At 45.7% G+C, this 11,191-nt stretch overlaps 1 protein-coding gene across 1 annotated transcript in view; it reads left to right on the top strand.

Moving 5' to 3' along the window:
* The first annotated feature begins 2,930 nt into the window (after window positions 1-2,930).
* Window positions 2,931-11,191, top strand: part of PTK6 (protein tyrosine kinase 6) — a 31,684-nt gene continuing 23,423 nt past the window's right edge. Inside the window, exon 1 of the mRNA XM_077460363.1 lies at window positions 2,931-3,378. Within this exon, the coding sequence (XP_077316489.1) occupies window positions 3,143-3,378 (236 nt within the window). The 5' untranslated portion in view covers window positions 2,931-3,142. The remainder of the gene's footprint in view (window positions 3,379-11,191) is intronic.

Genomic DNA, 11,191 nt, shown 5'->3' with positions numbered 1-11,191 from the left:
AAGTGTTGAAACCGCCCGCAGAGCACCGAAAAGCAACGCTTTGCCGGCGGTATAGCCGCGCTGCCCCATTGATTTCCCATTGATTTCCCATTGATGCAGCTAGCAGGACTTTTTTCACCGTTCTGCCAGCGCACCTCTCCAGTGTGAAAGCCCTCCGGCTTTCACACTGGAGTGAAAGGGGCCGTTTTTTTTCAGGCGCTACACAGGCACTATTTTTAGCGCTGTGGCGCCCGAAAACCGCCTCAGTGTGAAAGGGCCTTAAAAAGGGCCCAAAATACATCCCTGGGAATTACAGACCAGTTAGCCTAACATCAATAGTGTGTAAACTCTTGGAGGGGATGATAAGGGACTATATACAAGATTTTAGTAATGAGAACGGTATCATTAGCAGTAATCAGCATGGATTAATGAAGAATCGTTCTTGCCAAACAAATCTATTAACCTTCTATGAGGAGTTGAGCTGCCATCTAGATAAAGGAAGGCCCGTAGACGTGGTGTATCTGTATTTTGCAAAAGCATTTGATACAGTTCCCCATAAATGTTTACTGTAAAAATGAGGTCCGTTGGCATGGACCATAGGGCGAGTACATGGATTGAAAACTGGCTACAAGGGCGAGTTTATATGGTGGTGATAAATGGGGAGTATTAGGAATGGTCAGGGGTGGGTAGTGGGGTCCCCCAGGGTTCTGTGCTGGGACCAATCCTATTTAATTTGTTTATAAACGACCTGAAGGATGGGGTAAACAGTTCAATCTCTGTATTTGCGGATGCTACTAAGATAAGCAGGGAAATAACTTCTCCACAGGATGTGGAAACCTTGCAAATAGATCTGAACAAATTAATGGGGTGGACAACTACATGGCAAATGAGGTTTAATGTAGAAAAATGTAAAATAATGCATTTGGGTGGCAAAAATATGAATGCAATCTATACACTGGGGAGAGAACCTCTGGGGGAATCTAGGATGGAAAAGGACCTGGGAGTCCTAGCAGATGATGAGCTCAGCAATGGCATGCAATGCCAAGCTGCTGCTAACAAAGCAAACAGAATATTGGCATTAAAAAGGGGATTAATTCCAGAGACAAAACGATAATTCTCCCGCTATACAAGACTCTGGTCCGGCTGCACCTGGAGTATACTGTACAGTTCTGAGCACCAGTCCTCAGGAAGGATGTACTGGAAATGGAGCGAGTGCAAACATCCAAAGTGAAGCAGTTCTGTAAGGGGGGGGGGGAGATGTAAAGGGAGGGGCCAATTTTTGTAGTGGGAAAATGTAGAAGGGGCAGAGGGAGATCTGAAGGGGGGTAGTGCTGGGGGGGGGGGAGATGTAAAGGAAGGGACAAGTGATGTAGAGGGGGCAGTGCTGTGGAGGGGGATCGGGAGGGAGGCAGTGGGAGATGTGATGTATTGGGGGGGGCAATGCTGCCGGAGGGGTGAGTGATCTGAAGCGGCAGAGCTGTGTGTGGTGGTGGGGAAGGGTGATCTAAAGTTAAGCAGATGTAAAGGGAGGGGCAAGTGCTGTGATGGGAAAATATAGAAGGGGCAGAGGGAGATCTGAAAGGGGTTAGTGCTGTTGGGGGGGGGGGTTGGGAGACATGATGTAAAGGGGCAGATGTAAGGTGGGCAGGGGCGGACTGACAACTCATGGGGCCCCTGGGCAATAGGAGATTATGGGGACCCCGGGCAATAGGAGAAGATTATGGGGCCCCCAGGCAATAGATTATGGGGACACACAGTATACACACACACACATAGACACAATATACACACACAGAATACACATACACAAACTGAAAAGGTACTGGAGAGGCAGGGCAGCTGTAATCTTGGGATTTAAAAAAAACAAACAGATTTTTACATACTGTCCCTGCTTTTATTGAGGCTGGCAACCCTGTTGGGGCCCCTTAGTGGCATGGGGCCCTCGGGCAGTGCCCGAATGCCCGAATTGTCAGTTTGCCCCTGAAGGGGGGGGCAGTCCTGGGGGTAGGGGATGAAAATTGAAGCAGTGTTGTGGGGTGTTGTGTGAAGGAGGCAGAGCTTTGGGAGGGGGAGATGTGATGTAAAGGGGGGGCAATGCTTATGGGGGGGGGCTAATTTGCAGCGAACAGTGCTGTGGCTTGGCAGATGTAAAGGGGCAGTGCTGTGAGGGAGGGAAGTGAAGGGGGAGATGTAAAGGAGGCAGCGCTGGGGGGGGGTAAATTGGGGCAGTGCTGCAGGGGGGGGGGGGGGGGGGGTTTGATTTGAAGTGGGCCAGTGTGCTGTGGACAGGGAGATGTGATGTAAAGCAGGGCAAGTGCTGTGGTGGGGGTAGGGGGATTTGAAGTGGGCCAGTGCTGTGGAGGGAGGTCTGAAGGGGGGCAGTGCTGGGGGGAAGGGGGTGATGTGATGTAAAGGGGGAGATGTAAAGGGAGGGAGATCTGGGGGGTGATTTGAAGTGGGCCAGTGCTGTGGGTGGAAGGATGCCATGTAAAGGTGTGGGGGGGGGGGGGGGGCAGTGGACACTAATGTCAAGGGGAAACTAATGTGAAGTGTGTGACTGGTGTGCGAGGGACTGAGGACACTGAGAACAAGATTGTGATATAAAATGAGGGGGGCTGTGATAGGAAGGATCTGAGACATCTGACAAACATGCGATTCGGACCTCTGCTGGAAGAAAAGTTTACTGATCGGACCTCCATGAATTTTATTTCAATACCCCTGATTTAGGGAATGACGGACCCTCACGCACAACTCCCAGGAATCTGTCATTTAGGGGATTACAGATCCCCATTCATCATAGAAGAGATCACCAAAACTCCCAATTTCCTGAAAACAAAAAAAATGTGGCATTGGATACAGTTTATTACAGAAGACGCGGATTGTATGCAGTTTGTCCTGAAGCAAGTGAGGTGAGCCGGTGACTTTCTTGCTCTCCTCCCTCCTCTCTGGAAAGGTGTAACGCTGACAAACGAGGAAGTAGAATTGCGCCGGTGGTGACCCAGATAATTACTTAAGACTGACCCAGCCGGTAAGATTTACATATTCCTGTGGCCTTCGGTCCTCCACACCCAACTTCTTCCAGGAGTCATTCCGCCGCGGGGAATTCCCGTCGGAACTTTCCCATGCAGCTGCCAGGACTCCCATTGTGACCCGAGCTTCTCATATGGACGGTTATGTGATTATGACAATGGAGGTACACAGGTATGTCAGCCTGTGGGACTTCGATAGCTCTGAAACAGAGGAACTCAGCTTCAAGGCCGGCGACCGCTTCCAAGCCGTGAAAAAGACAGGGGACTGGTGGCTGGTGGACAGGATCAACGCCATCGGTGGTAAAACCGGCGAACGGGGATATGTGCCTTTCAATTACCTAGCGGAGGAAGGGACGGTGGAGGAGAAGCAGTAAGTGCCAAGATTGGGGGTTTTAAAATAAAGGTCTGGTAGGCGAGGAGTTTTAAGGAGGGGAAAGGTAGGTGCCTGTGGAGGTCACAGTATTATAGCATTGGTTGAAACTGCATTTACTTTTGATGTATTAGCTGTGTTTGCCGAGTAATCTGCAGTATAAAAAGCAAATGTTTTCATGTTCCCTGTAGCCAGTGCTGACCTCTCCTTTACCTGGCTGTCATGGTGATCCAGCGGCTTCACGCAAGTACCCAGTTCACTCTCCTGTAGGGTTGCCACCTCATCCCTTTAAAACCGAACACATATTAATTGCACAGTTTCTGTGGCTGATTAAGGTGATAATTAAACTCACTTGGTGCCTTATCTGCATGAAATTAGCCCCAGAACCTGTGTAATTCATATGTGTTCGGGTTTAAAGGGATGAGGTGGCAACTCTACTCTCGTGCATGCTTGAAGCCAGAGACAGCCAGGCAACAAACATTGTCAGCTCAGCAATCCACGCTTCCTTATTTCTCTCTCTGTGCAGAGAGGGAGTCATTAAGCTAAATACCTGTGTGAGAAGCTTCAGGTGAGGGATCACTGCAGTGTTTTATTTTGACTGATTCCCTTTAGGCTGGGTTCACATTGCAGCGGTGACGAGAATCAAATGTGATTCGCACCGCACTGCAGTGCAAATCACATCCGATCTCTGTGTGATGCGAGTTCAGCCATACAGATAGTATGGCTGAATTTGCATCGCACCCGCCCCAAACTCGCACAGGACCCTTTTTTTGGTCCGCAGCAGAATCGGATCGCATGGGTGTCCGAGTTTGCAGATTGCACTGCGATATGCAAACTGATCTGGGGGTGTCATTAACGTTTCACTGACACTCCCAGCAGTTCGCATAGGGCAGTGTGAACTGCTGCCGGGAGGTATGCGATGCGGGAACCCGCAGCGGATTTGCGGCATTCCCACATCTCTGCAATGTGAACCCAGCCTTAAAGTGAACCTGCCACAGGGGAAGCCAGATTGCTACAGTGTAAAGCAGACTTAAACAAGTTAGGGTGGCACAGTGGTGTAGTGGTTAGCACTCTCACCTAGCAGTAAAAAGTGTTGCTGGTTCGAATCCCAACCATAACCATAACACTACCTGCCTGGAGTTTGCATGTTCTCCCTGTGCCTACGTGGGTTTCCTCCCACACTCCAACAACATGCAGGTAGGTTAATTGGCTTCAGTCCAAAATTGGCCCTAGTATAACAATGGGGACCTTGGATTGTGGGCTCCTTGAGGGTAGGGACCAATGTGAATGTACAGGAATAGAGACAATTGTAGACACTCACTCAGGTTGAACTGGATGGACTGGTGTCTTTATTCAACCTTACTAACTATGTAGCTATGTAACATAGCCATCAAGTTTCCTTAAGGCCCCTTTCACACTGGGCGGTTGCTGGCGCTAAAAATAGCGTCTGAAAAAATGGCCCCTTTCGCTCCAGTGGAGTGGTGTGCTTGCAGGACGGTGAAAAAAGTCCTGCTAGCCGCATATTAGAAGCGGTGTATTTATCGCTCCTACCCATTGCTCGGCCGCTAGCAGGGGTTAACACCGCAGCTAAAACGATGGAAAATAGCTGCGCTTTACCGCCGATGCCCACACCGCCCCAGTGTAAAAGGGGCGTTCCATGCATTCTATTTTTGCTGAGTAGGCAGCAGTGGAAATCTACTAGTTTGGATCTGTGATTCTATAACGGAGTTGGGGGCTCAGCACACCACCAATTAGGGTTCAACATTAAACCAAGTTTACATTACACTGCACTGTTAGGATAATCATGAGGGGTTCCCACCATCCCTGTGCTGAGTTCCCAGGTCTGTACACCTACTGTGCCCATTGAGGGGTTCCACCATCCCTGTGCTGAGTTCCCAGGTCTGTACACCTGCTGTGCCCATTATGAGGGGTTCCCACCATCCCTGTGCTGAGTTCCCGCGTCTATACACCTGCTGTGCCCATTATGAGGGGTTCCAGCCATCCCTGTGCTGAGTTCCCGGGTCTGTACACCTGCTGTACCCATTATGAAGGGTTCCCACCATCCCTGTGCTGAGTTCCTGGGTCTGCACACCTGCTGTGACCATTATGAGGGGTTCTCACCATCCTTGGGCTGAGTTCCTGGGTCTGCACACCTGCTGTGACCATTATGAGGGGTTCCCACCATCCCTGTGCTGAGTTCCTGGGTCTGTACACCTGCTGTGCCCATTATGAGGGGTTCCCACCATCCCTGTGCTGAGATCCCGGGTCTGTACACCTGCTGTGCCCATTGAGGGGTTCCACCATCCCTGTGCTGAGTTCCTGGGTCTGCACACCTGCTGTGCCCATTATAAGGGGTTCCCACCATCCCTGTGCTGAGTTTCAAGCAGGAGCAAGAGTAGAGTCAGGAATGATGTCAGGGAGATCTCACTGTTACATCCAAGGCATATGAGAATTAGGCTGACTCAGCAAACCCAGCTCCACCTACAACTAACATATTACATTAAGGTGGGGTGATCCTTTAAATTGTGGGCGTGCAGTCCCCATCAGTTCTGGTAAGAAGGTGTAGCAGGAAAAAAAAATCTGTGTGGTTTCTCATGGTGAATAAAGCCTGGAGGACAATTGTTGTGACTCAATAAGAAGTAATCCGACAGGTACGGGGGGGCGGAGCTGGAGAACTTAAATGACCGTGACACGCAAAGGTGACAAATAAGTCAGATAACGTCACAGAGAAAGTTCCCAGATACATACAAGAAAACAAGGAGGCACCCATTATACGGGAAAAAAAGGAAGGTCACTTGCATTGATATGTGTGCACCTGTAGGGGGAGACACCAAAGAATGTTTCCTATTACAGAGAGAGGTTTAGATAATATTTATTATTGTCATATTGTATTCTTATTGCAAATAAGATTAATAAAGAAGATGTATTAATATTAGTATCAGTAGTAGAATTATATTATATATTCTATTATTATTATTATTATTATTATTATTAATATTATTATATCTTTTTAATAATAATATACAATGTTATAGTTATTATTCGTAGTAAATAATAATGATAATAATAAAATTATTTTGATTATTAATATTATTATTATATTTATGAATAATATGATAGAAAAAAAATAATGATGATAAAAAATCATAACAATAATTATGCTATTTATTATATTAGAAATAATAAAAATTAAATATAATCATAAAATAATAATATCAAATATAATAATAAATAGTATCATTATTAGTAGTAGTAGTAAGATTGTTATCATGCAGAAGACAGCAGGGATCAGTGGGATCGCGCAGAGCGACTCACATATGCGCAGTAGGGAACCAGCCTGTGAAGCCGCAAGGATTCACTTCCTGATTCCTTTAACGAGGATGGCGGCGCCTCCACCCAAGAGCCGAGGGACAGATCGGCTTCCGGTGCCGATATCACGGGCGCCCTGGACAGGTAAGTGTCCATATTTTAAAAGTAAGGACCTCTGCTTTAATATTTCTTCTCTTATTATTCTTATAATATAATAATAAAATATAATAATATAATAATTATATATTATAAAATAATAATAATAAATCTTTTATTATCATTTTTATTATTATTACTACTAATAATAATATACTGTATATTATTTGTGTTGTTATTATTAGTAATAATAGCCATAATAATAAAACAAAATAATAAGAATAACATAAAATATTACCACGAATAATAATAATACAAATAATGCAATAAATAATATATCATTACTACTACTAATATTAATAACACATTTAATACTATAAAATAATAATACAAAATAATATCAGCAAATAATTATATAATCTATAATAGTACTACTGTACATCATTTTATCATTGTTACTACTAGTAATAATAGTATAAGATATAATGACACTGGGGTTAGGTCATGTAATCACTTGGATACAAACGCACCTCCTTGTATCTCTTGAGGACCGTGTTGGTAATGCAGCGCCGGCTCCTGAAGAGCAAGCTCTATGTGTTTTTTTTTTTCTATTTACTATTCCTAAAGTCACAGTTGGGTTTTAGGGTTAATTATGCCAAATTATGATTTCAGTACCAGTCTAGCTGGATTGCACTGGGTTCTCCTTGGCCACAGGTGTCGCTGTCACCACTGGCAAGTGTGAGAAAGCAGTCTTGCTAGGCGTATTGAGTGTCATTCTTTCTCTGAACCAACCCAGTGGGTGTGTCATCCTGCTGTGCATTCTGGGAAAGGGTATTTAAGGTACTGACATCACATGCTTCTGGGTTACGGTCCAGAAGATCTGTCTGTTTGGTCCTGGTCCTCCTGACCAGCCCCCATGGCCCGCATGAGCTGGGTTGCGGATCCACCCAATTCCGAGTCTCGGAGCTGGCTAGCCCGAGGCAAAGTAGCTGAGAGAAGGATTCAAAGGTGGTCTGATGCCGTCTCATCTGTGGAGAGGCCCAGCAACTGGAGAAGCACCCAGGCGAGGACTCCTAGGCAGAAGGCCATGCATAAGGCTGGCTTCTCAGAAGGAGCCTGGAGGCTCAGTTGAAGGACACTAAATGGATCTACGCTCATACGGTATCGCTGGAAAGGATGCAAGATACTGGTACCGTATGAGAGCTCTCTAAATTTACCCACGTCCCTCAGTTACATTCAAGTCTGTGGCAGAGACTTTGCTTTACCTAAACACTCTATCGGCTGCTAGGCCTGGTGAGAGGAGGTCTATCCGGTAGCTGTGAGATTCCAGTTATGATACGGTAATTCTCTGAATTTCTAAAGTGAGAGACTGAAAAGTACCTGAACTTCCTACCTAACCCTCTACTCTTCATTGAGAGATTGTTTTTCTCTACCTTTTCAAATAAATATTCAAACAAGTGGATCCAGTGTCAGTTTCTACAATTATTTGGGCCATCTACCTCGGGAAACCCCTAGACGTACACGAGGTCTAGAAGGTAACGGTAAGCCCAACAAAACCAGCCGCTCCTTCGGGGGTCAGTGCTACAGTAAGATCTCTGCCCCCCCCCCCCAGTTCCCGACTCTGCCCACCTCCCAGCAGTGCATTCGATCTGCTGGACAAACAGTATAGTCTATTGCAGTGTTTCTCAACTCCAGTCCTCAAGGCGCCCCAACAGGTCATGTTTTCAGGATTTCCCTCAGATGAAACGGCTGTGGTAATTACTAAGGCCCCTTTCACACTTGTGCGACCTGAACGGTATATGAATGGTACTCATTGAAAATCATGGAGTATGACTTATCATAGTTACATAGTAGGTGAGGTTGAAAAAAGACTCAAGTCCAACCTATGGTCAGTATTACATTGTATATCCCTGCATGTTGCGGTCGTTCAGGTGCTTATCTAATAGTTCCTTGAAATCGATATCAATGCTCCCCGCTGAGACCACCGCCTGTGGAAGGGAATTCCACATCCTTGCCGCTCTTACAGTAAAGAACCCTCTATGTAGTTTAAGGTTAAACCTCTTTTCTTCTAATTTTAATGAGTGGCCACAAGTCTTGTTAAACTCCCTTCCGCAAAAAAGGTTTTATCCCTATTGTGGGGTCACCAGTACGGTATTTGTATATTGAAATCATATCCCCTCTCAAGCGTCTCTTCTCCAGAGAGAATAAGTTCAGTGCTCCCAACCTTTCCTCATAACTAATATCCTCCAGACCCTTTATTAGTTTTGTTGCCCTTCTTTGTACTCCATTTCCAGTACATCCTTCCTGAGGACTGGTGCCCAGAACTGGACAGTATACTCCAGGTGAGGCCAGACCAGAGTCTTGTAGAGCGGGAGAATTATCGTTTTATCTCTGAAGTTGATCCCCTTTTTAATGCCAATATTCTGTTTACTTTGTTAGCAGCAGCTTGGCATTGCTGAGCCTATCATCCACAAGGACCCCCAGGTCCTTTTCCATCCTAGATTCCCCCAGAGGTTCTCTCCCCAGTGTATAGATTGCATTCATATTTTTGCCACCCAAATGCATTATTTTACATTTTTCTACATTGAACCTCATTTGCCATGTAGTTGCCCATCCCATTAATTTGTTCAGATCTATTTGCAAGGTTTCCACATCCTGCGGAGAAGTTATTGCCCTGCTTAGTATCATCCGCAAATACAGAGATTGAACTGTTTTTATAGGATTGGTCCCAGCACAGAACCCTGGGGGACCCCACTACACACCCCTGATCATTCCGAGTACTCCCCATTTATCACCACCCTCTGAACTCGCCCTTGTAGCCAGTTTTCAATCCATGTACTCACCCTATGGTCCATGCCAACGGACCTTACTTTATACAGTAAACTTTTATGGGGAATTGTGTCAAATGCTTTTGCAAAATCCAGATACACCACATCTATGGGCCTTCCTTTATCTAGATGGCAACTCACCTCCTCATGGAAGGTTAGTAGATTGGTTTGGCAAGAACGATTCTTCATGAATCCATGCTGATTACTGCTAATGATACTGTTCTCATTACTAAAATCTTGTATATAGTCCCTTATCATCCCTTCCAAGAGATTACATACTATTGATGTTAGGCTAACTGGTCTGTAATTCCCAGGGATGTATTTTGGGCCCTTTTTAAATATTGGTGCTACATTGGCTTTTCTCCAATCCGCTGGTACCATTCTAGTCAGTAGACTGTCAGTAACAATTAGGAACAATGGTCTGGCAATTACTTGACTAAGTTCCCTAAGTACCCTCGGGTGCAAGCCATCTGGTCCGCCGGTGATTTATTAAGTCTATTTCTAATTTTGTCCTCTGTTAACCATGGAGGTGCTTCCTGTGATGTGTCGTGAGGATAAACATTTGCAGTCCCAAGTCGCAGGACAAGTCACACAAGTGTGAAAAGGGCCCTAAGGCAGTGAAGCTGATCAAATCACTTGTACGAAATAATGGAGAGCCTGAAAACATGACCTGTTGGGGTGCCTTGAGGACTGGAATTGAGAAACACTGATTTATTTGATAGAACAGAGAAGTAATAGGATGACTGGAAGTGATATTTCTGCCGAGAGGGGCAGGAGGATGGAATTAAGGGATGGGGGACACGGAACTCCACGTTGGGTGGGCTGGTCTTTTAAATTGGATATCCTCAAAGATTATCACCCTGAAAGGCAAGGGCAAAATACAAAACAAAAACTCCCAGACACCTTTGTCCTGCGGGTGATTAAAAGGGGTCCTCTGAGCAAATGTTTACCCAGTAAAAAGAGTGGGAAAATGCATGTATGTACAGAACACGGATTACACGTGTGACACTGTATGATATGTGATTATCGGTTACTCCTTCATATCAACATCCGCTCCAGCGCAGCAGATACAACGTGGGCGAATAGTTTGAAGAAGGCCTGTGCTTTCCTTCCAGCTCCGACAGTCTCATATTTCAGCTCGCCCCTTTATAAAGGCAGATTACAGGCCTTACAAAGAGCTCTTCATACACACAGGCCTGTACTGTACACTGGGCTCAGAGGCAGCGATTATCGGGAAGGTGTTTGCCCAGCGGAGGAGACTTTGTCCTCCTGTCTCAGATTACACTCCTTCCTCCATCACCTTAAATCCACCCGCAGGAGAAGAGGGCAAAGTCTGCGTTCAAGAGCCTGCCCGCCATAGGGGTGCACACCCCTCCCCCCCCACCTCTAATACTGGACACACCCAGCACAATCTACTGAGAGCTGGTAAACCGGCCATCCACATTACAAAGTCATTGTTCAATCTTTATATATTTTTTTTTTTATATTTAAATTTTAAAAACCAATATAAAGGAATAGTAGTGGTAAAAAAAAAGCACTTGTGGATTTAATTAACCTTTTTTTGGGGGTTAATTCTCCTT

Source organism: Lithobates pipiens, unplaced genomic scaffold, assembly GCF_037356315.1.
Source record: "Lithobates pipiens isolate NorthernLeopardFrog02 unplaced genomic scaffold, aLitPip1_a1.2 Scaffold_28, whole genome shotgun sequence".
Classification (NCBI taxonomy): domain Eukaryota; kingdom Metazoa; phylum Chordata; class Amphibia; order Anura; family Ranidae; genus Lithobates; species Lithobates pipiens.
Note: the sequence above shows the minus strand (reverse complement) of the source record. Positions and strands in the feature narration are given on the sequence as shown.